Source organism: Coenobita brevimanus, chromosome 56, assembly GCF_032717465.1.
Source record: "Coenobita brevimanus isolate Jiangsu-jjx chromosome 56, ASM3271746v2, whole genome shotgun sequence".
NCBI classification, from domain to species: Eukaryota; Metazoa; Arthropoda; class Malacostraca; order Decapoda; family Coenobitidae; genus Coenobita; species Coenobita brevimanus.
The window spans coordinates 40035653-40058152 of NC_137009.1; the positions used below are offsets into that span (position 1 = coordinate 40035653).

General features: G+C 45.5%; 1 protein-coding gene across 1 annotated transcript in view; it reads right to left on the reverse strand.

Annotated features, from left to right (window-relative positions):
• Nucleotides 1-17240: 17240 nt before the first annotated feature.
• Nucleotides 17241-22500, reverse strand: part of LOC145401740 (serine/threonine-protein kinase 32B) — a 79333-nt gene continuing 74073 nt past the window's right edge. The window contains exons 8-10 of the mRNA XM_080273920.1: nt 22300-22425; nt 20311-20448; nt 17241-17393 (exon numbers count right to left, since the gene is read on the reverse strand). Of these exons, the coding sequence (XP_080130046.1) occupies nt 17241-17393; nt 20311-20448; nt 22300-22425 (417 nt within the window). The remainder of the gene's footprint in view (nt 17394-20310; nt 20449-22299; nt 22426-22500) is intronic.

The following is a 22500-nucleotide window of genomic DNA, read 5'->3' on the forward strand; positions in this document are numbered from 1 at the left end:
TACTCTCCCTCCCTCCCTCCTTTCACAACCTATTTCCTCCCTCCTTACCTCCCCCCTCATGCACAGTTCTACTCTACCTCCCTTCTCCTCCTTTCCTTTTCCTCCCTTCCTTTAAACTCCCTCCAGCCCCATATCACTCCCTCCTCTCCCTTTTGCTCTTCTCCATATTCTCCCTCCTTCGTTTCCTCCCTCCTCTCCTTCATCTTTCCTCCCTTTCCTCCCTCTAGCTTTCCTCCTCCTTTCTCCCTCAGCGTTCCTCCCTCTCCTCCCTCCTTCAGTTTTCCTTCCTCTCCTCCCTCCAAGTTTCCTCCCCACCCTCCCTCCCTTTAAACTCCCTCCCTCCCTTCCTTACTCCGTACCCTCGCAACCTATTCCCCCTTCCTTCCTTCCTTTACATCCACTCCTCTCTTCCTCCCTCCCTCCCTCTCTCCCTGCGTACCTACCTACACCTCCCTACCTTCACTCTGTACCTACCTACCGTACCTTCCTACCTACCTACCTACACCTACCTACCTTCATACTATACCTACTGACCTACCTTCATATCTACTACCTTTCTCCCTCCCTCCCTTTAAAATTCCTTCCCTCCCTCCCTTTACATTTTCCTCCCTCCTACTCCCCCCTCCCTCACTCCCTTTAAAATTCCCTCCCTCCCTCCCTGTAAATTTCCCTCCCTCCCCCCTCGTTCCCTCCCTTCCTCCCTCCCTTCACTCCCTCCCTCCCTGTAAATTTCCCTCCCTCCCCCCTCGTTCCCTCCCTTCACTCCCTCCCTCCCTGTAAATTTCCCTCGTTCCCTCCCTTCCTTCCTTCCTCCCTCCCTTCCCTCCCTCCTTCACTCCCTCCCTTCCTCTAGACTCCCTCATCCCACACAAAACTGTCTTTTTATATCCTCCCTAACTTTATGTGTTGACTCACTCCCACCACAGCTACCACAACCACCATCACCACAGCTACCACAGTTTACCATCACTGTCACCACTACCACTGCTTCAACTACCACCATCACCGCAACTACCACCACAGCTTACCATTTGATGTACCACTACCGCTAAACAACTACCAGAACTTACCATGGGCTACCACTACCACCACCACAACTACCATCACCACCACCACCACCACAACTACCATAACCACCACCACCACCACAACTACCATAACCACCACCACCACCACAACTAACACTATCACCACCATCACCACCACCACCACCACAACTACCATCACCACCACTACCACCACCACCACCACCACAACTAACAACCACCACCACCATCACTACCACCACAACTAACAACCACCACAACCATTACCACAGTCACCACCATAACATCTACTACCACCATTACCACAGCCACCACCACCACCACCACCACAGTCACCATCATTTAGCGTACGTTGTAGTAATGATACAAGAGTAGTTAGGCAGGAGCATCATCTTACAATTCTTAAAGCACTTCAGCATTACCCCACACTCGCCACAAAAATTACTTTGGTATTTTGCCTTGATGTCTTGAGAATTACTTTGAGCGAGAGTTACAGGAAGGTAACACACACACACACACACACAGAATTACTTTGAACGAGAGTAATACTTCAAGGTAACACACACACAGACACACACACACACACACACACACACACACACACACACACACAGAATTACTTTGAACGAGAGTAATACTTCAAGGTAACACACACACACACACACACACACACACACTGAGAATTACTTTGAACGAGAGTAACACACACACACACACACACACACACACACACACTGAGAATTACTTTGAACGAGAGTAACACACACACACACACACACACACACACACACACACACACACACACACACACACACACACACACACACTAAATGATGATATAATGAAGTGTGTTTATTAGCGATGTGTGTAACTTTTTTCCGCTTAATTTCTCCCCATGATCATCAATTTTCCCATCATTGCCATCATCATCATCATCATCATCATCATCATTTCCACCACCATCATCATCATCATCATCATCATCATCATCATCATTTCCACCACCATCATCATCATCATCATCATCATCATTTCCACCACCATCATCTTCTCCATCATCATCATCATTCCTACCACCATCATCATCATCATCATCATCATTCCTACTACCACCACCATCATCATCATTCCCACCACCACCACCACCACCATCGTCATCATCATCATCATCATCATCATCATCATCATCATCTCTTCCAATATTCAGCACGTCTCCAGTTATTGGGGGAAAAAGTAATCTTTCCTTTGTGTCCCTGGAGAGAGAGAGAGAGAGAGAGAGTGTACGCATAGGTGGAATAGGTAGGGAAGTAGGTAGGCAGGCAGGAAGGAAGGAAGGAAGGGAAGCAGGCAGGCGGGAAGGAAGGGAGACAGGCAGGCAGGTGGGAAGGAAGGAAAGCAGGGAGACAGGCAGGCAGGTGGGAAAGAAGGAAGGCAGGGAGAGGGACAGGCCAACGAGAAGGAAGGAAGGCAGGAAGACAGACAGGCAGGCAGTCGGGAAGGAAGGCAGGGAGACAGGCAGGCAGGTGGGAAAGAAGGAAGGCAGGGAGGCGGGAAGGCAAGAAAAGATGAAGGCAGTGAACCAGACAGGAAGAATGAGATCAGACTAGAGAGAGAGAGAGGGAGGGAGGCACGCACGGTTGTCATGGAGATGCCACGCTCTCTCTCTCTCTCTCTCTCTCTCTCTCTCTCTCTCTCTCTCTCGTTTTTCTTACATTTCTGATCTTTCATTGTATAGATGGAGAGAGGGAGGGAGGGGGGGGAAGGGGGAGGCACAAAGACGTCCCAGATAAGATGTTTATGTGAGTGAAACCCGGCGTGGCACCTCTCTCTCTCTCTCTCTCTCTCTCTCTCTCTCTCTCTCTCTCTCTCAAATTCTCGCGTTTGGGGGAAGATAATAAACACATTTACATTTAACATGGAAATTCCCAGGCATGGAATTTAAATAAGGTTGGCCTTATTAGATGAATTTTGCTGCACTTAAAATATACCGTGTACATTATATATATAGGGAGAGAGAGAGAGAGAAGAGAGAGAGAGGGAGAGAGAGATACTGTGTGTGTGAGACAGTTGTAATGTTTGTTTTTGAACTGTTTGAAATCATGTTTTATTGCAGTTTATGTCTGTGTTTATTACAGTTTATATATTTACTGTTATTCTTTCGCAGGCCCCGGGGATCACCTCAAGCCATAAACACGGAACAGGAGACAGACAGCGAAATCCCCCTGACAAGGTAAGTCTTGGCCGGGAAATGTATATGCCAGTAGCAGAGAGAGAGAGAGAGAGGTGGGGGGGGGGGGCTATAATGCTTCTTGATGGGTTTTGTGAAGGTCTGGGAGGGGTGGGGGGGAAGGGAAGGGAAATTTAGGTGAAGAGCATCTTAGGACGCATAAAGGAGAGAAATATTTATAATACGAGAGGGAGAGAGGAAGAAGAAGGGAGGGGGAGGAAGGATGGGAAAGGAAAGGAAATTCAAGTGATGAGTTAAGAGGAAAAAAAAGACAAACAAGAGTATATTTTTAATGCGAGAGAGAAAGAGAGGAATTCGGTGTTTTGAGAGAGAGAGAGAGAATGGCCCGTGTTCTCGTCGGTTAAGGAAGCTCCCTAACACCCTTTCCCTAGCGATTTATTTTGCTTATTATTCCCTGCCATGCTATTCTGTGTGAGGCAGCATGTAACACGAAAACTGGATTCTGATTTGAATTGTTCTCAAAGCGTTTAATGTTAATATCGTATTTTGATTAATTATTATTATTATTATTATCATCATCATCATCGCCGCTATAACTTATTCATTACTACCGGACTCCAGTTGTATTATCAGTACCACTTCTATTATTATTATTACTATTATTATTATTATTATTATACTTACTAGCGTTGATGCAGTTGATAACATTGTGGGCTGATGCTACTGGTATCGTCATCACCACCACCACCACCACCACTATCATCATCCACCCCACCACCATCATCGCTACCTTCACGAGTACCACCACCACCACACACCATCACATCACCACACTACACACTTCCACTAACGGGTACCCACATTTCAAACCTTTGGGACCGTTAATGTCCGTTGCTCACCGTTAATTTAAACATTTAGAAGTTATTTCCGTTGGTTTGAACATTTGAACGTTATTTCCGTTTGCGACTGTTACTCTCGCATCACCTGCAACGGTTGTCAGTTATATCCGTACTTCAAACATCTGGACCGTTAGTGTTCGTTGTTCACCGTTAGTTTGAACACTTGGTCGTTATTTCCGTTAGTCTGAACATTTAGTCGTTATATCCGTTAGTTTAAATGTCACAAGCAACGGTTAAGAAGTTACACTCGTGCTTCAAATACGTAACCGTCTTGTTTGAATATTTAACTTATTTTCCGTTAGTTTGGGTGTATTTTTTCATGCAAGGAAAGAAGGAACCAAAGGCCACAAGTCCACAAGATTGCTCCCTCCAAGAAAAAATAAAAAAAAAGATATGTCAAATTCAAAATCCGATCAGTTGAGTTGGTGTGATTATTTGGCCGTTAATTTTCAAAAGTTTTCCTTTGTTTTGCCTATCTTTTCGTTAATACGGTGGGGGGGTCATTTGCTCTGTTGGTCTTTCCTGGTTTTCCCTAGTCTGACCCTATCACCGTTATTTCCGTTGCGTCACTGGTGGTTTGAACTCATCACCGTTATTTCCGTTGCGTCACTGGTGGTTTGAACTCATCACCGTTCGTTTCCGTTGCGTCACTGGTGGTTTGAACTCATCACCGTTCGTTTCCGTAGCGTCACTGGTGGTTTGAACTCATCACCGTTCGTTTCCGTTGCGTCACTGGTGGTTTGAACTCATCACCGTTATTTCTGTTGCGTCACTGGTGGTTTGAACTCATCACCGTTATTTCCGTTGCGTCACTGATGGTTTGAACTCATCACCGTTATTTCCGTTGCGTCACTGGTGGTTTGAACTCATCACCGTTCGTTTCCGTTGCGTCACTGTTAGTTTGAACATATTCCCGTTAGGCTGTTTTCCGTTGCGTCACTTAGTTTGAAACCCATCACCATTATTTCCGTTGCATCACCTAGTTTGAACACATTACCGTTAGTTTCTGTTGCGTCACTGTTAGTTTGAAGATATTACCGTTAGTTTCTGTTGCGTCACTCTTAGTTTGAACATATTACCGTTAGTTTCCGTTGCGTCCCTGTTAGCTTGAAGACATCACCGTTAATTTTCGTTGCCTACCTGTTAGTTTGAACATAAAACCGTTAATTCCCGTTGCATCCCTGTTAGTTTGAACATAAAACCGTTAATTCCCGTTGCATCCCTGCTAGTTTGAACATAAAACCGTTAATTTCAGTTGCCTCCCTTTTAGTTCGAACATTATTCGAAAAAAATGGGCGCGACTTTTTCCTTACAATAACATAAGCGTTTCAAACATCTTACTGTTATATTAAATGATCTCTGTTACCGTAACCCCTTTTTACTTGCTACTTATCCTGTCCAATGTCCCTCATACACCTTACTACACCTTCAGATCACCCCTACACCTTACTACACCTTCAGATCACTCCCTACACCTTACTACACCTTCACATCACTCCCTACACCTTACTACACCTCTGCCTACACCTTCAGAGCATAACATAGTGCGATTCTCTCACTCACTTTTCCACTTAAAACATATTACTGATGCTGACCGTCTGTTGGAATGTTTATTATTATTATTATTATTATTATTGCTGAATTGTGTGCTCTTTCAATGTTTATTTATTTATTTACTTTTGTTATTTTGTATATATTTTTTGTATATGTGCTGTTTTGGTCTTCGTTTTAATGATTATTTGGTTATGCCCTTATTTTAATGTTATTTTCCGTTACTCTGTTTATCTGTGGACACTACGTAATGTTTCAATAACCAGGCTTCCATATACTCTCAAGCCTCCTTTTATTTTCTTTCTTTCTTTTCAATTGTTAATTTATTTTGATAGACTGTCAGGATGTTGCCAATTAACTACCATCATATTCAGAGTCTTTTCCCACTTGGCAGGTCATTCTAGGCCGTTCAGTAGTAATATAATTTTTGACCCATACCAAATGCCAAATCTTTCCTGGAGCATTGAGCATTGAGAGAATTATTACCAGCATTTCCCAGCATTTATTCGGTAGCCTAGTCAGATTCTTTCCCCATTTGGCAGGTCATTCTAGGCCGTTCAGTAGTAATATAATTTTTTACCCATACCAAATGCCAAATCTTTCCTGGGGCATTGAGCATTTAGAGAATTATTACCAGCATTTCTCAGCATTTATTCGGTATCCTATTCAGATTCTTTTCCAGTTTGGCAGGTCATTCTAGGCTATTCAGTGTGGTAGCATTATAATTTTCTCGCTCATACCGAATTCCAAAACTCTCCTGGAGCATTGAGCATTGAGAGAATTATTACCAGCATTTCTCAGCATTTATTCGCTAGCTCCAGGCCCTTCTCAGAATTATATCAGCATTTCCCAGTCACGGATAAACACACTTCCTTTTTATTGACCCAAAGGCAGAGTTGATCATCATTGAGCATTATCTCCAGTATTTCTCAGCGTTTAATCGGTACCGGGTATTTCCAGGCCTCTCTCGGAATTTTAGCATTTACTGGTTAAGGATATGCAACCTTCTCTCTCTCCCTCTCTCAGTAAGCATTCTTTCCTTCCTTGTATTTTTAAGCCATCTTTCATCTATTATTAGCCTCTCTCTCTCTCTCTCTCTCTCTCTCTCTCTCTTTTATCTTCAGAAATTCAGCAGACTTGATGGGATGGCCGGTGGAGCATTGCCGGTATTATTATTTTAAACACTTTCCTCCCTTGATCGATCTCCCGCGGGTCTGCGCACCATTTATCGAACATTTCACGGCGATGTTCACGTCCGCTGGGGTGATGGAAGCGGGTTTGGAGGCGAAATAGAGAGGGTATGATGGTACTACGAGGGGAAGGGAAGGTTAACCCGGGAGCGCGGACTCACACACCCTTCCCCCACGACGGCCCTAGGGTGACTGGTGCGGCGCTGCTTTCCACGGCCCGCTCCAACAGGTAGTGTGGCGCCGGGAAGAAGAGGAAGTAAATGGAGGAGAAACAGGGAAGGAATGGAGAGGAAACTGAGAGGGGCGGGAAGGGAAATCTGGGTAGAGAGAGGGGGAAGAAACGGAGGGGGAAGGCAAGAATTTAGAGAGAGAGAGAGAAGGAAATTTAGGTAGGGAACAGGAGAGACGGAAATGAAACGAGGTGGGAATGTAGAGGAAATTGAAAGAGAGAGAGAGAGAGAGGGAGGGAGAGAGAGAGAGGAAACGTAATTAAGGTAAGGAACAGGTGAGAGGTGGGGAGAGAGGGAGAAGAAACGGAGTGAGAATATAGAGGAAATTTAGAGAGAGAGAGAGGGAGGGAGAAAGAGAGAGAGTGGGATGAGAAGAGAAAGAGAGAGAGTGAGATGAGAAGAGAAAGGAGATTTGGGTAAAGAAGAATATGTTAAGATAAAAGAACATTTATATAAAGACAAGAGAGAGAGAGAGAGAGAGAGAGAGAGAGAGAGAGAGAGAGAGAGAGAGAGAGGACAGTGGGGAGAAGAAAAACGGAGAGGATTGTAATGGAGGGTAAGATGGAGGTAGATAAAAATAGTAAGAAAGAGAGGAGGAGGAGGAGGAGGATCAAAGAGAAAGTGTATTGATGAGAGAGAGAGAGAGAGAGAGAGAGAGAGAGTAGTAATAATTGAATAGGATGATGAAATTACGGGAAGGGAGGGTAGTGAATGTGGAGAGCAGAGGTGGGGGGAAATGGAGAGAGAGAGAGAGAGAGAGAGAGAGAGAGAGAGAGAGAGAATTAAAGAATGAGGATATGGAAATTGAGAGAGAGGAGAGCGAATGTAAAAAAAAATAGGAGTGGAGAGAGAGAGAGAGAGAGGGAATGTTTGTGTGTGTGTGTGTGTGTGTGCGTGTGTGTGTGTGAGTGTGTGTGTGTGTGTGTGTGCGTGTGTGTGTTTAACTATTGACGGGTTTAGGCGTCTGGCAATAGATAGATAGACAGATAGAGTGTAGTAATTAACAGGTATACAGGAGATGCCTTCACGTGGTGGCATTGTTATAACCGAGTAATTCCGCTACCCTGTCACTCAAGCCTTCCTTACCTCGCTCCCAGGCCCACGAAAGATGAGGACTGGACGCAGGAAAGGGCACATTCATCCTGTAGTCCACGTGGTTCACAATAATAATAATAATAATAATAATAATAATAATCCATCATCCAATCATACATTGCCCCATCAGGAACGTAGGTGTTCGGGGCTAGGCAGTTGGTCCCGACGTTTAAGATGAAAGTGACAATAATAATAATAATAATAATAATAATAATAATAATAATAATAATAGTAATCTTGAAGCAGCAACATAACGTGTAGTTATTAGTGAAACGTGGGTTGTGCTTCCCGTAGAATTTCTCTCTCTCTCTCTCTCTCTCTCTCTCTCTCTCTCTCTCTCTCTCTCTCTCTCTCTCTCTCTCTCTCTCTCTCTCTCTCTCTCTCTCACTAACTTAGCTCAGTTCAGTGGCGGAATTGTGACCTCTATGCATCCTTTCCATACCACTTCTTCGTGACTAGCATCATAATCTAGCGTTAATCAGTCCCTGCATGATGAAGAGGTTATTTTAGGCCAAGTTAGAGTAAAAGGAGTGTAGTGGGTCATTGAAGGAAATATTATACCCGTTTTCTATATGTTTTTAACGTGGAAGAAAACGTAGCTTCAAAGGGTGGACTATAGTGTGTTCATTCCAAGCTGGCAAACATCCCTAACCCCTTCCAGCTCGATTGAAGGCCAGGTGTGTGATGTGGGGGGATTGAAGTATTCTCTCTCTCTCTCTCTCTCTCTCTCTCTCTCTGTGTGTGTGTGTGTGTGTGTGTGTGTGTGTGTGTGTGTGTGTGTGTGTGTGTGTGCGCGCGTTTCATGTACCTGCAATGTGTCTGTCTGTCTTGATCACACACACACACACACACACACACACACTCTCTCTCTCTCTCTCTCTCTCTCTCTCTCTCTCTCTCACACACACACACACACACACACACACACACACACACACAGGACAAAACAAACTCCCCAGTAATTTCTCTTCTTTAATGACACCGTGTTAAGTGGGATGAGAGGAGTATATGAAAGTTACTACCAAATATAATCATCACTACGGAACGCCACCTCGAGTTTAGATGTAATTTCTGTGTGTTTTATTTGCTTTTTGGGGTAATACAGGTTATTTTCTAAGCTAATATCTATCTATCTATCTATCCATTGCCAGACGCCTTAATCCCGTACGGGGTGGCCACAAACAAATCGCCTCCATGTCGCCCTGTCCCCCGCTAATGTACTTTGTTTTGTTTTTTTTGTTTTTTTGGTAGGATGATGTAGGCTTGAGTTATGGATGTGTGAGTTTGGGGGGAGGGCAGCGTGATGGCAGAGGACAGGGTGACATGGAGGCGATGTAGATAGATAAATAGATAGATGGGTTAATGAAGGCTGTATCTGACCCCTCCAGTTCCAGAAGTCTCTCTCTCTCTCTCTCTCTCTCTCTCTATCTCTCCGTAACACCTCTTCCATAGCGATTTATTTTACCTGTTCTTCCTTCACACTTCCTTGTTTCCAGTAGTGACAGGACGCTCCGTAACACCTCTTCCTTGGCGATTTATTTTCCCTGTTCCTCCTTGACACTTGCTTGTTTCCAGTGGTGACAAGACGCTCCGTAACACCTCTTCCTTAGCGGTTTATTTTCCCTCTTCCACCATAACGCTCCCTTGTGAGGCATTTAAATGTTTTGCAAAATCGGTATTCCCACTGGCACAAGAGATTCCGTAGCATCTGTGCCTTGGCGATTTATTTTGTATATACCACATTAACACCTGGAGGCGCTTTGTTTGTGGCTACCCCTTGCGCGATTAAGGCGTCTGGCAATAGATAGATAAACAGAACACACTCTATGTTAAGTTATCTAAATCTTTCTTATTATCTTCATATATTTTTTTTTAATTCCTTCGTTTTTCTTTCCTTATTCATTCTTTAAAAAAAAAAGTTTGCATCAGTAACACGTAAGAGGAGAATGAGGTGAGATGCACAAAATAAATCGCTAAGGAAGAGGTGTTACGGAACCCTTAGACCCCTCCTTGTTTAATGCTTCAGGATCTATATATCTATCCGTCTATCTATCTATCTGTACCCCAACGCCTCAGGATAATATGATAAACAACACAAAGTAAGTCGCTAAAGAAGAGGGGTTATGGATCCGTAAAATGAAAAATAAATCGCAGTGGAAAAGGTGTTAGGGAATATCTAGAGCCACGTAGAATGCTTCCCCATGAATTACAAATATGCGTAGTGAAGGGGTTAGGAGCCTTCAACATTCATATATAATCATGTAAAATGCATAGAATAATTCGCCAAGGAAGAGGTGTTACGGATATCCAGAGTCAGTTAGAATGTTTCCCCATGAATAAAAAAAAAAATGCATAGTGAAGGGATTGGGAGCCTTGAAGAAGTTATACATTTAACATTCATATAGAAAGTTAAATACATAAATAAATCGCTAAGGAAGAGGCGTTAAGGATCTCCACAGCCACTGAGAATGCTTCCCCATGAATAAGATGAATAAACAGCGTAGTGAAGGGGTTGAGAACCTTGAACAAGTTATACATTTAACATTCATATAAAAACAAGCTAAATACATGGAATAAATCGCTAAGGAAGAGGTGTTAAGGATCTCCACAGCCACTGAGAATGCTTCCCCATGAATAAAATGAATAAACAGCGTAGTGAAGGGGTTGAGAATCTTGAAGAAGTGATACATTTGACACTCATATAAAAAACATTGTGGATTAGTGAATGTGTGTGTGTCGTGATATGTAGACATGTACATATATATACATACATGATGTAGGGTTTGATGCTACAGTTTTCACCCTTGCTTTTAATGGGTAATAATAATAATAATAATAATAATGAGAATAATAATAATAATGATAATGGTAATAACAGTAATAATAATAATAATAATATAGTAATGTTTTTAGTAGTAGTAGTAATAATAATAATAATAATAATGAGTAATTTTTTTAGTAATAATAATAATGTAACAACAGTGGTAAGAATAATAGTACTGCTACCACCACTACTACTGCTACTAGTAATAATAATAATAATAATAATAATAATAATCCAAGTGACATACAGAATCGCTATCATTTTCTTGTGTACGCTGGGAGTATTTGGCAACCATGAGGTAACATTGTTTGGGTAACGCTTGGAGGATTCGGCAGTGAAGCTTTCCGTCTCTCTCTCTCTCTCTCTCTCTCTCTATCTATCTATCTATCTATCTATCTTCACTGCCTTTTTCCCTGTTTTGCCTTTCTAAAAATAATTCCACAGTTTTCCTTTAATTTGCGTCAGGGTGAACGATCCATTTTGATTGTCACAAACCAATCATGTAGAATTCGAGGATTTCTGTAGATCTGTCTTTTCTCTATAGGTTATTCATTTTAACGTGGCTTAGATTTTCCTGTTATACATTATTTCGCATTGTCAGATTCGGGGCGGTGCTCTGGTACAGTTAGGAAGCTAGTAACACCTCTTCCTTAGCGATTTATTCCCTATCTATCTGTCTTTCTGTCTCTATCTGTCTGTCTTTTTGTATCTGTCCATTGCCAGACGCCTTAATTCCGTAAGGGGTGGCCACAAACAAATCGCCTCCATGTCCCCCTGTCCCCCGCCATTTCACTGCCCTGCTCCCAGCTCACACACCCCTCTCTCATATACCTCTCCATCCCTCCATCTCATCCTTGGCCTCCCTCTCCCCCCCCCCGCCACCTCACTCACACTCTCCTCGTCAGTCTTTCCGATTCTGCTCCGTTGCTATATTCTTGTATTGTTTATGGAGTCTACGTCGATACTGAAGACAGAAGCAAACCAGGGCATATTAATGAGTAGTCTGGAAAATAAATCGCTAAGGAAGAGGTGTTAGGGAGCTTCCATACCCGACGAGATTACTACGAACTCTACATCCTTTCCATAGCACTTCTTCGTGACTGTTTCCTTACCATAGCACTTCCTCGTGACTATTTCCTTTCCATAGCACTTCTTCGGTACTACGGTATTGTCTTTCCATAGCACTTCCTCGTGACTTTTTCCCTTCCTCGTGTCTAGCCTTTCCATAGCACTTTTTCGTGACTAGCACTGCGTTCCTGTGTCAATCCCTTCCTGCATCTCAGCATTCAAGACCTCTACGCGAATTTTAGGCCAAGTTAAAGTGAACAGAGTGAATCATAACGTGGGTGTGATTGGTTCTAGGGGCATCTGCGTGATATATAAGGCGATTGGTGATTGGTAAAGCCTCCCAGGGGTGATGTGACGAGGCGGGGGATTGGTTGAGGGATTGGCGTTGCTTGGAAGATGATTGCTGATTGGTTGAGGGAGTGTAAGTGCTTGTAAGATGACAGCTGATTGGTTGAGGGATTGGTGTTGCTTGTAAGATGATTGCTGATTGGTTGAGAGAGTTTAATTGCTTGTAAGATGATAGATGGTTGATTGAACGTTCATCTTGATTGGGTGAACCTTCCTCTTGATTGGCAGGTGGCGTTGTCAGATGGAACGAGGGAAGTCATTGGCAGGTGGGAGGGGGAGAGTCAGTGGCAGATGGTGTTGACAGGTGGGAGAGGGAAGTCACTGGCAGATGGAAAGAGGGAAGTCAATGGCAGATGGTGTTGACAGGTGGCAGGGTGAGTCACTGGCAGATGGAAAGAGGGAAGTCAATGGCAGATGGTATTGACAGGTGGGAGGGGGAGTCACTGGCAGGTGGTATTGACAGTTGGGTGTTTCATGGCACTGGGTGGACTATACAGATGGTAATAACAACACACTAAGTCCCAACCATCTTTCCCTTTGCTAAACAGGGCTACCAACCATCACTACCATAACTACCAGGTCACTACCATAACTATCAGGTCACTGTCATCACCATCTGTCATCACTACCCCTCTCATCGCCATTGGTCAGGTCATCACCCCTCCCACCCTCACATGACCCTCTCCCTCCACCCCCACACCTCTCACCCCGGCCAGGTGCCCTTTCATCTGACACCCCTCTGCCTGACTTCCTCCTACTGCCACCGTCTGACACCCCTCCTGACACCTCTGAGGACCCTGACTTCCTTCTGCCACCGTCTGACACCCCTCCTGACACCTCTACTGACCCTGACTTCCTTCTGCCACCGTCTGACACCTCTACTGACCCTGACTTCCTTCTGCCACCGTCTGACACCCCTCCTGACACCTCTGAGGACCCTGACTTCCTTCTGCCACCGTCTGACACCCCTCCTGACACCTCTGAGGACCCTGACTTCCTCTTCTCACCGTCTGACACTCCTCCTGACACCTCTGCTGACCCTGACTTCCTTCTGCCACCGTCTGACACCCCTCCTGACACCTCGACTGACCCTGACTTCCTTCTGCCACCGTCTGACACTCCTCCTGACACCTCTACTGACCCTGACTTCCTTCTGCCACCGTCTGACACCTCTACTGACCCTGACCTCCTTCTGCCACCGTCTGACACCTCTCCTGGTCCTGACTTCCTTCTGCCACCGTCTGACACCCCTCCTGACACCTCTGAGGACCCTGACTTCCTTCTGCCACCGTCTGACACCCCTCCTGACACCTCTACTGACCCTGACTTCCTTCTGCCACCGTCTGACACCTCTACTGACCCTGACTTCCTTCTGCCACCGTCTGACACCCCTTCTGACACCTCTGAGGACCCTGACTTCCTTCTGCCACCGTCTGACACCCCTCCTGACACCTCTGAGGACCCTGACTTCCTTCTGCCACCGTCTGACACCTCTACTGACCCTGACTTCCTTCTGCCACCGTCTGACACCCCTCCTGACACCTCTGAGGACCCTGACTTCCTTCTGCCACCGTCTGACACCCCTCCTGACACCTCTCCTGACCCTGACTTCCTTCTGCCACCGTCTGACACCCCTCCTGACACCTCTGAGGACCCTGACTTCCTTCTGCCACCGTCTGACACCTCTCCTGGTCCTGATTTCCTCCTGCCATCATCTGACACCTCTGACCCTGACTTCCTTCTGCCACCGTCTGACACACTTGATCCTGACTTCCTTCTTCCACTGTCTGCTCTCTCTCGTGACCCTGACTTCCTTCTTCCTCCTTCTGACACACCTGACTTCCTTTTGCCACCGTCTGACACATCTCTTGACTCTGACCCCCTTCTGCCACCGTCTGACACCTCTACTGATCCTGACCCAAACGACGCCCTGGATGACCTGTTGGATGACCCGCTAGTTGACCTGACCTTTGACCTCCTGGGTGACACCTGGGGAAGTCTGGCCGGCGATGCGTCTGGCTCCGGCGAACTCAATTTTGACCTCGGGGCGGCTGTGGGAGGTGACCTGAGAGGCGGGTCATCGCACGGTGTTGGCGACCTGGAAGATGACCCCACTGTTGACCTGGGAGCAGCTCTAGGCGGTGACCTGTGTGACCTAGGAGACAGTTGGTCACCTGGTGTTGGCGACCTGCATGATGACCTTACCCCTGACCCTGAAATATCCTTGTTGGGTGACCTGAGGGCCGGGGCATCAGTGTGCGTGGGTGACCCTGAAGATGACCTCAGTTTTGACCGTGGAGCAGCTCTAGGCGGTGACCTGTGGTGTGACCTGAGGGGCAGGTCATCTGGTGTTGGTGACCTGGAAGATGACCTCACTGTTGACCTGGCAGCAGATGTGTCTGGTGGCGTGGGAGGCAGTTCATCACCTGGCGTGGGTGACCTGGAACATGACCTCACCCCTGACCTGAAGGCATCTCTCTCAGGTGACCAGTGAGGTGACCTGGTGGGGGTCGTACTCGGTGACCTGTTGGCTGTGTGACATGACCTGCGACCTGACTTGGGGGGACTGCCATGAGGTGACCTGTTGTGCGTCCTCAGAGGTGTGCCGTTGTGTGACCTCCCAGGCGACCTTGGTTCCCTTTGTGGCGACCTAGATGACCTCTTTGGTGACCTAGATGACCTTTGTGGCGACCTCGATGACCTCTTTGGTGACCTAGATGACCTTTGTGGCGACCTAGATGACCTCTTTGGTGACCTCGATGACCTCTTTGGTGACCTGGATGACCTTTGTGGCGACCTAGATGACCTCTTCGCTGACCTCTTTGGGGAGTGGTGGGGCGATGAGTGAGGCGTGGCGGGGTGTGAGGTGTGGGGGGAGGTCAGGGTCAGGTCATGGGAGTGGGTCAGGTGTGAGGACTGTGAGGAGGAATGTGACCCCGGCTGCTGGTCCTGTATCTCACGTAGCCTCTCCTGTGGGACGAACGAGGTCACATTAGGTCAGCGTTGGTTAAATTAGGTCAGGGCGGATATATATTCAGTACCTATGAACGTCAGTTGCCATACGTTATTTATATATTTATTTTTTATGGATAAATGAGGAATAAGGCGAATTTAAAAGTACACACACATACACACACACATACACACACACACACACACACACACCTCACATACACACACACACACCTCACATACACACACACTTCTCTCTCTCTCTCACACACACACACCTCACATACACACACACTTCTCTCTCTCTCTCTCACACACACACACCTCTCTCTCTCTCTCTCTCTCTCTCACCTTCAGCTGCTGTGTACTGGACTTGGTAAGGCTGGAAGATGACCGTGGTGATTCAATTGTTACCGTAGACCCTCTCACCTTTACCTGTAAGTAATTAGGGATGCAGGTAAACAGGTGATCAGGCCTTAATTAAACCACTATTTAATTACGTCACACCTGCTCTATACGTCACCCAAATGGCACTTTAATTACACCAAGAGTCATGTAATTACGTCACACTTCTCTTCGTCACCCAAATGGCACTGATAACCCCTGACTGTTCGTTTGATAGTAAGGATAATTTATACACGCGATTTCACGCCTACGTTTATCTATCCATCCTGCCTCCCATTCTATCTATTTATCTGTCTATCTGTTTATCTGTGTATTTATGATTGTATATATGTTTTTGACCATCTACCTCTATACCTACTTAGGCATTCATCTGTTTGTGTGTGTGTGTGTGTGTGTGTGTGTGTGTGTGTGTGTGTGTGTGTGTATACCGGATGTTTCTGTATACCTGTTTCATAATTCATCTATCCTTCCGTGTGTGTGTGTGTGTGTGTGTGTACCGGATGATTTATGTTGTTTAATCATTCATCTGGCCTTCTATGTGTGTGTGTGTGTGTGTGTGTGTGTGTGTGTGTGTTTATCAATCAATGCATCTATCCATGTAGCAACCTACCTTGGGCGACCCCGCAATTCTCGCCCTTACGTTGGACGGCGATACGGAAGTCCGGGATAGGGTGGGGGGAGGGGGGTCGTGGGGGGAGGATAGGAGGGTGGGGGATAGGGGGGTACCTGGCCCCTCACCCTCCTCACCCTTGCCCCTAGTGGCTCTCTTCACGGGGGTGGTGGTGTTCGAGCCGCTAAAGGTGCATCCTGAGAGAGATTATTATTATTATTATTATTATTATTATTATTATTATTACAAGAACTACTACTGCTACTACTACTACTACTACTACTACTGCTTTACTTTCCTCTCCTCTCTCCTGCCCTACTTACCTGTCAGCCTACCTACATGCCTACTTACCAACACACCTCCCTCCTTTCTCTCACCTTCCTTCCTGTTTTATTGCACTATTTCCTACCCTTGTTCCTTACCTACTTACACTACCTAGGTACCTACTTACCAACCTACCTGCCTACCTACCTACCTACTTACCAACCTACCTACCTACTTACACTACCTACTTACCAACCTACCTGCCTACTTACACTACCTACTTACCAACCTACCTGCCTACTTACACTACCTACTTACCAACCTACCTACCTACTTACACTACCTACTTACCAACCTACCTACCTACTTACACTACCTACTTACCAACCTACCTACCTATTTACACTACCTACATACCAGCCTACCTACCTACTTACACAACCTACTTACCTACACAACCGACCTACCTACTTATACTACCTACTTAGCAACCTACCTACCTACTTACACTACTTACTTACCAGCCTACCTACCTACTTACCAACCTGCCTACCTACTTACACTACCTACTTACGTACCTTGTCCAGTGGGGTCAGACAGCCTCATACTCTCCTCCAGTTCCTCCTGCCATTCTCTTTCCCTCCTTTCTCTTTCCCTCTTCGCCTCCTCCACCTCCCTGTTGAACACCAGCATCCCCTCGTACTGCCCGCCATTCTCCGCCTCCTGTAGAAAATAGATAAATAGAATAGATAGATTAATAAGTAGATAGATAGCTAGATCAAGAAGTTAGAAGCCGGGTGTAAGTATATAGATGAGTGTAAGTATAAGTGAGTGTAAGTGTATAAAGAGCTTAGGTTTTTGTAAGTGGGTGTAGGTGGTTGTAAGTAGACACAGGTGTAAGTATAAGTGGGTGTAAGTGTATAGAGATGAGTGTAGGTTTTTATAAGTGTAAGTATATATATATATATATGTAGGATGTATCGCCCCAACCATCATCATCATAGCTACCCCTCCGTCATCACACACGCCAGCTCTCCCAGGCTAATTACACCATTCAGACCAGCTTTTCTGCCTAATTAACCTCCATAATTCTCTCTAATGACTCACTCGCGTCCTTATAATTGCTGTGTGTCGTTATTTATATGGGGTTGTGGACGCTGGATTTTGTTATTGACAGGGATATGGGTAGTTTATTCTCTCTCTCTCTCTCTCTCTCTCTCTCTCTCTCTCTCACACACACACACACACATACACACAGAATTCGCGCTTAATTTTGAATGTTTGATTTAAAATTCCTCTGGTACATTACGACTCTCTCTCTCTCTCTCTCTCTCTCTCTCTCTCTCTCTCTCTCGTAATTTGGAAAGGTTTAACAGTTTTCTATACCTTGCCTATCGTTATGTCGGCATTAATATAGAGAGTTTCCTGCATCCCATGAAATAAATAAATAAATAATTAAATAATTAAAAATCGCATGGTTCCAAAATCGACGTGTGCGGTGCGTTTTTGCGCATTTAAAATTTTTGGCGCGAAGTTTGAAACGCTAAATATAAAATCGCATAATTCTGAAATTGACACGTTCGATGCGTTTTGATGAATTTATATTTTGGCGCGAAACTTGAAACGCTGTAAATAATAATAATAGTAGTAGTAGTAATAATGATAATAATAATAATAATAATAATAATAATAATAATAATAATACTAGCATCAGCAGCGTATCATGTAAAAATATATACCGTAATTAACCCTGCATACGTGACTCTAGAAACATTATTTTGTCTGTATATATATTTTTTGAGGTTGTGTTACTGTCCTCGTATCTCTCTGCCTGTCTGTCTGTCTGTCTTCCTGCTTATCTATCTTTCTATCTATCTGTCTGTCTGTCTTTCTGCCTATCTATCTGTCTGCTTATATTTCTGCCTGTGCCTACCTGTCTATCTGTCTGCCTATCTTTCTGGCTATCTATCAGTCTTTCTGCCTATCCGTTTATCTACCTATCTGCCTACCTATTTGTGTCTATGTCTGTCTGTCCATCTATCTATCTATCTGTCTGTCTGTCTATCTATCTGTCTGCCTTTAATGACCTGTTTACTCAGCGTTCGCCGAAAATAGCTTCTGAATCCAACATCTCACTCCCTGACCTGCATTCCTCCCTTCCCTCCCTCCCTCCCTCCTTCCTTCTCCCTTCCTCCCTCCCTCCCTCCCTCCCTCCCTCTGTAGCCTCTCTTCTTTACTATCCTCCCTTCTCTTCCTTCCTCCCTTCCTCCGTAGCCTCTCCTCTTTGCTATCCTTCCCTCCCTCCCTTCCATTCTTCCTGATTCCTCCCTTCCTTCTTCCCTCCCTCCTTCCTTCCTTCTCCCTTCTTCCCTCCCTCCATAGCCTCTCTTCGTTACTATTCTCCCCTCCCTCCCTCCCTCCCTCCCTTCCTTCCTCCCTCCCTCCGTCGCCTCTCTTCGTTACTGTCCTCCCCTCCCTTCCTCCCTTCCTTCCTTCCTTCCTTTTCTTTCCTCCCTTTCTCTATTACTTACTTATTTTCTTCCCTCTCTCCTCCTCGTTTCCCTCCCCTAATTTCTCCCTTCCTTCCTTCCCTCCTCTCCTCCTCCTCCTCCACCTCCCCTTCTCCCTCCTCTTTCTCCTCATTCACCTCCCTCTCAGTTATTCCCGTGCCTGCTAATTATCTCTCTCTCTCTCTCTCTCTCTCATTAACACTAATTACACTGATCCTAATCTAATTCTCGTGAGTTTGTTCTTTCACCTTAACTGTCTCTCTCTCTCTCTCTCTCTCTCTCTCTCTCTCTCTCTCTCTCTCTCTCTCTCTCTCTCTCTCTCTCTCTCTCTCTCTCTCTCTCTCTCTCTCCTCTACCATTTTTCAATCCTATTCCGCCTTCATTATCACTACACTAATTCACCGCTACCTTCTGGCCAATCATCCTGGTTAATTGTCTCTAATTTGGGGCTAATTAATCTATCTATCTATTGCCAGACGCCTTAATCCCGTAAGGGGTGGCCACAAACAAATCGCCTCCATGCTACTGGGAATTTATACAGCCTTATGCAAAAAATTCACTCATACTTCTGTTGTGGCAGTGGATGGTGCTAGATAGTAATATTTTGATAGCATTCTGAAGCACCCTGTAAAAGAGGATAAGGAAGGGTGTGTGTGTGTGTGTGTGTGTGTGTGTGTGTGTGTGTGTGTGTGTGTGTGTGTGTGTGTGTGTGTGTTAGCAGTACGAAGCATCCTGTAAAAGAGTATGAAAAGGAAGTGTGTGTGTGTGTGTGTGTGTGTGGGTACAGAGAGAGAGGGAGGGGGGGGCAGTGATTCTGAGTATAGTGTATTGTGTGATGTTTGTGTGTAGGAAGGAACAGAGAGAGAGAGAGAGAGAGAGAGACAGATAGATGGATAAACAGATTGATAGATAGATATGTGTATGTGTGTGTGTGTGTGTGTGTGTGTGGAGAGAGAGAGAGAGAGAGCAGTGATTCTGAATGTAGTGTATTGTGTTGTGTGTGTTTGTGTGTGTGTGTAAGTAGGCACAGAGAGAGTGAGCAGTGACTGATTGTACCACGTATGCTATATATATATATGTGTGTGTGGAGAGAGAGAGAGAGAGAGAGAGAGAGAGAGAGAGAGACGCACCGTGGTAGCAGACAGCGAAGAGGCAGTGTCACGTATGCTCTTCTGTTTACTTAGTCTCTTCTTCTTCTTGTGTAAGGGTCGAGCTTCAATGATCATTTCCTCCAGCTCAAACGTAGGGTCGCAGTTGAGGTGGTCACGCTGGAAGGAGAGAAGTTAGATTATGTTAGTAGTAGTAGTAGTAGTAGTAGTTGTAGAGGGAGGCATCGTACTAGTCATTGATTTTTTTTTTATGCAAGGAAGAAGGAACCAAAGGCCACAAGCTTGCAAGATGGTTCCCTGCAAGAAAAAACAACATGAGAACTGAGCCAAATTCTAGATCCGTTCATTCCGAGAGGCCTGGACACACGGCGTTTAAAAGACTGGAGGTCGTAGGCAGTAGGAAGTAAAGACAGAGGTAGGTGGTTCCAGAGTTCACCTGTACATGAAGGAGTAACGGTTAACTCTTACATTAGTGTTGGACAGGAAAGGGATGAGTGTGTTCTGCCCTCCGTAGGTTGAGTTAGGTGCGGTTAGGCCGGTGTGGGGTAAGGTGAATTAGATTAGACTGAGTGGGATTAGGGTAGCTTAGGTTGAGTTGGCTTGGCTTAAGACGGATTACACTGAACGGAACTGGGTTGGGTTGGGACGGGTTGGGTTGGGTTGGACTGGACTGGGTTGGGAACGTTTGGGGTTGGATGGCTGAGATCACCACTGCCTTCACTTTTAGGCATTACAGATAGGAAATTGATCATTATACCTGCCTCCCCTCTCTCTCTTCCTTCTTCCCTCCCTTCCTTCCTGTCTTCCTCCTTCCTTTCCTTCCTTCCTTCCATCCCTCCATCTCTTCCTCCTTTCCTTCCTTTCCTTCATCCATTTATTTATCATTCCTTCCATCTCTCTCTCTCTCTCTCTTTTCATTTTTCTCCGTCACTACCATTTCCTTCCCTCATCTTTCTTCCTCCTTCCCTTCCTCCACATCCTCTTTTTCTCTCTCCCTTTCTCCCTCTTTTTCTTCACCTCTCCTTCCTTCTTATTCATTCTCTCCCTCTTTACCTCCTTTCTCTTTCTCTCTCTTTCCTCCCTTTCAATCACCCCTTTTTTCTCCCTCCTCTCTCACCCTTCCTCTCTCTCCTCTTTCTTATTCCTTCCTTTCCTCTCCCTCCCTCCTTCGTTTCCCTTCCTCCTCTCCTCCTTCCTTCCCCTCCCTCCCCTCTTCTCTCCCTCCTTCCCCTCTCTCCCATCCTCCCTTCTTCGTTCCCCTCCCCTCCTTCCCTCCCACCCTCCCTCCTTCAGTTCCCTCCATCGATCCAACCTTCCATCCATCTTCGCTTTTTTCATCTCCCATTTAACCTATCTTTCACGCATCAATCTCTCTCTCTCTCTCTCTCTCTCTCTCTCTCTCTTTCAAATATATATCTACCTGTTTATTGCACTAGTTCATAAAGTTTGGTTAAATTAATACGGTACGGTATTGTTAGATTAGGCGAGACTGACAGACATAGACGGTGATGCAAATACCTGGGGTGGGTGCTGAGGGGTAGATAGGTAGATAGATTTATTGATAGATAGATTAGGTTGATATTGGCTAGGTCAGGATGTTAGATTATGTTAGGTCAGTGATAGATTAGATTAGATTAAGTAAAGCAACGTTCTCCCTACGTGTCAAGTGGGGTTGGTGGAGGATTAGTGCCCCTCCCTGTAAAACAATTAACTCGAAGCCCTTGGCCACCCCGTTTGGGATACATGGCGTCTGGCGATGAATGAATGGAAAAAATATGTACGTGTGTGTGCTGCGGAACTGTGCCCTAGGTCTGTAACGCCTATGTAACGTATCGAGGGCGTGAGTAATTACAGCAGTTTGTTAGGTTACAGCAGGGTTGGTTTGCGAAGGTGAAGAGTACGTGTGTGTAACTGCTCTCTGACTGTGTAGGATCTGTGTAACAACCCCCTCTAGGTCTGCGTGGTCTATGTAACAAGCCCCTGTAGGTCTGTGTGGTCTGTGTAACGTACCGGGGGCGTGAACACCGGCCTGCACTTCTTCGTCAGCAGCTCCTGCACCGTCAGCTGGCCGGCGAAGGGCAGCGATGTCAGTTCCTCTAGGCTTCTGACGCGCTTCTCTGGATCCACTGTCAGGAGCTGCGGGTAGATGGAAGGGGTAGATAGTAGGCTGGTAGATGGAAGGGGTAGAAAGTAGGCTGGTAGATGGAAGGG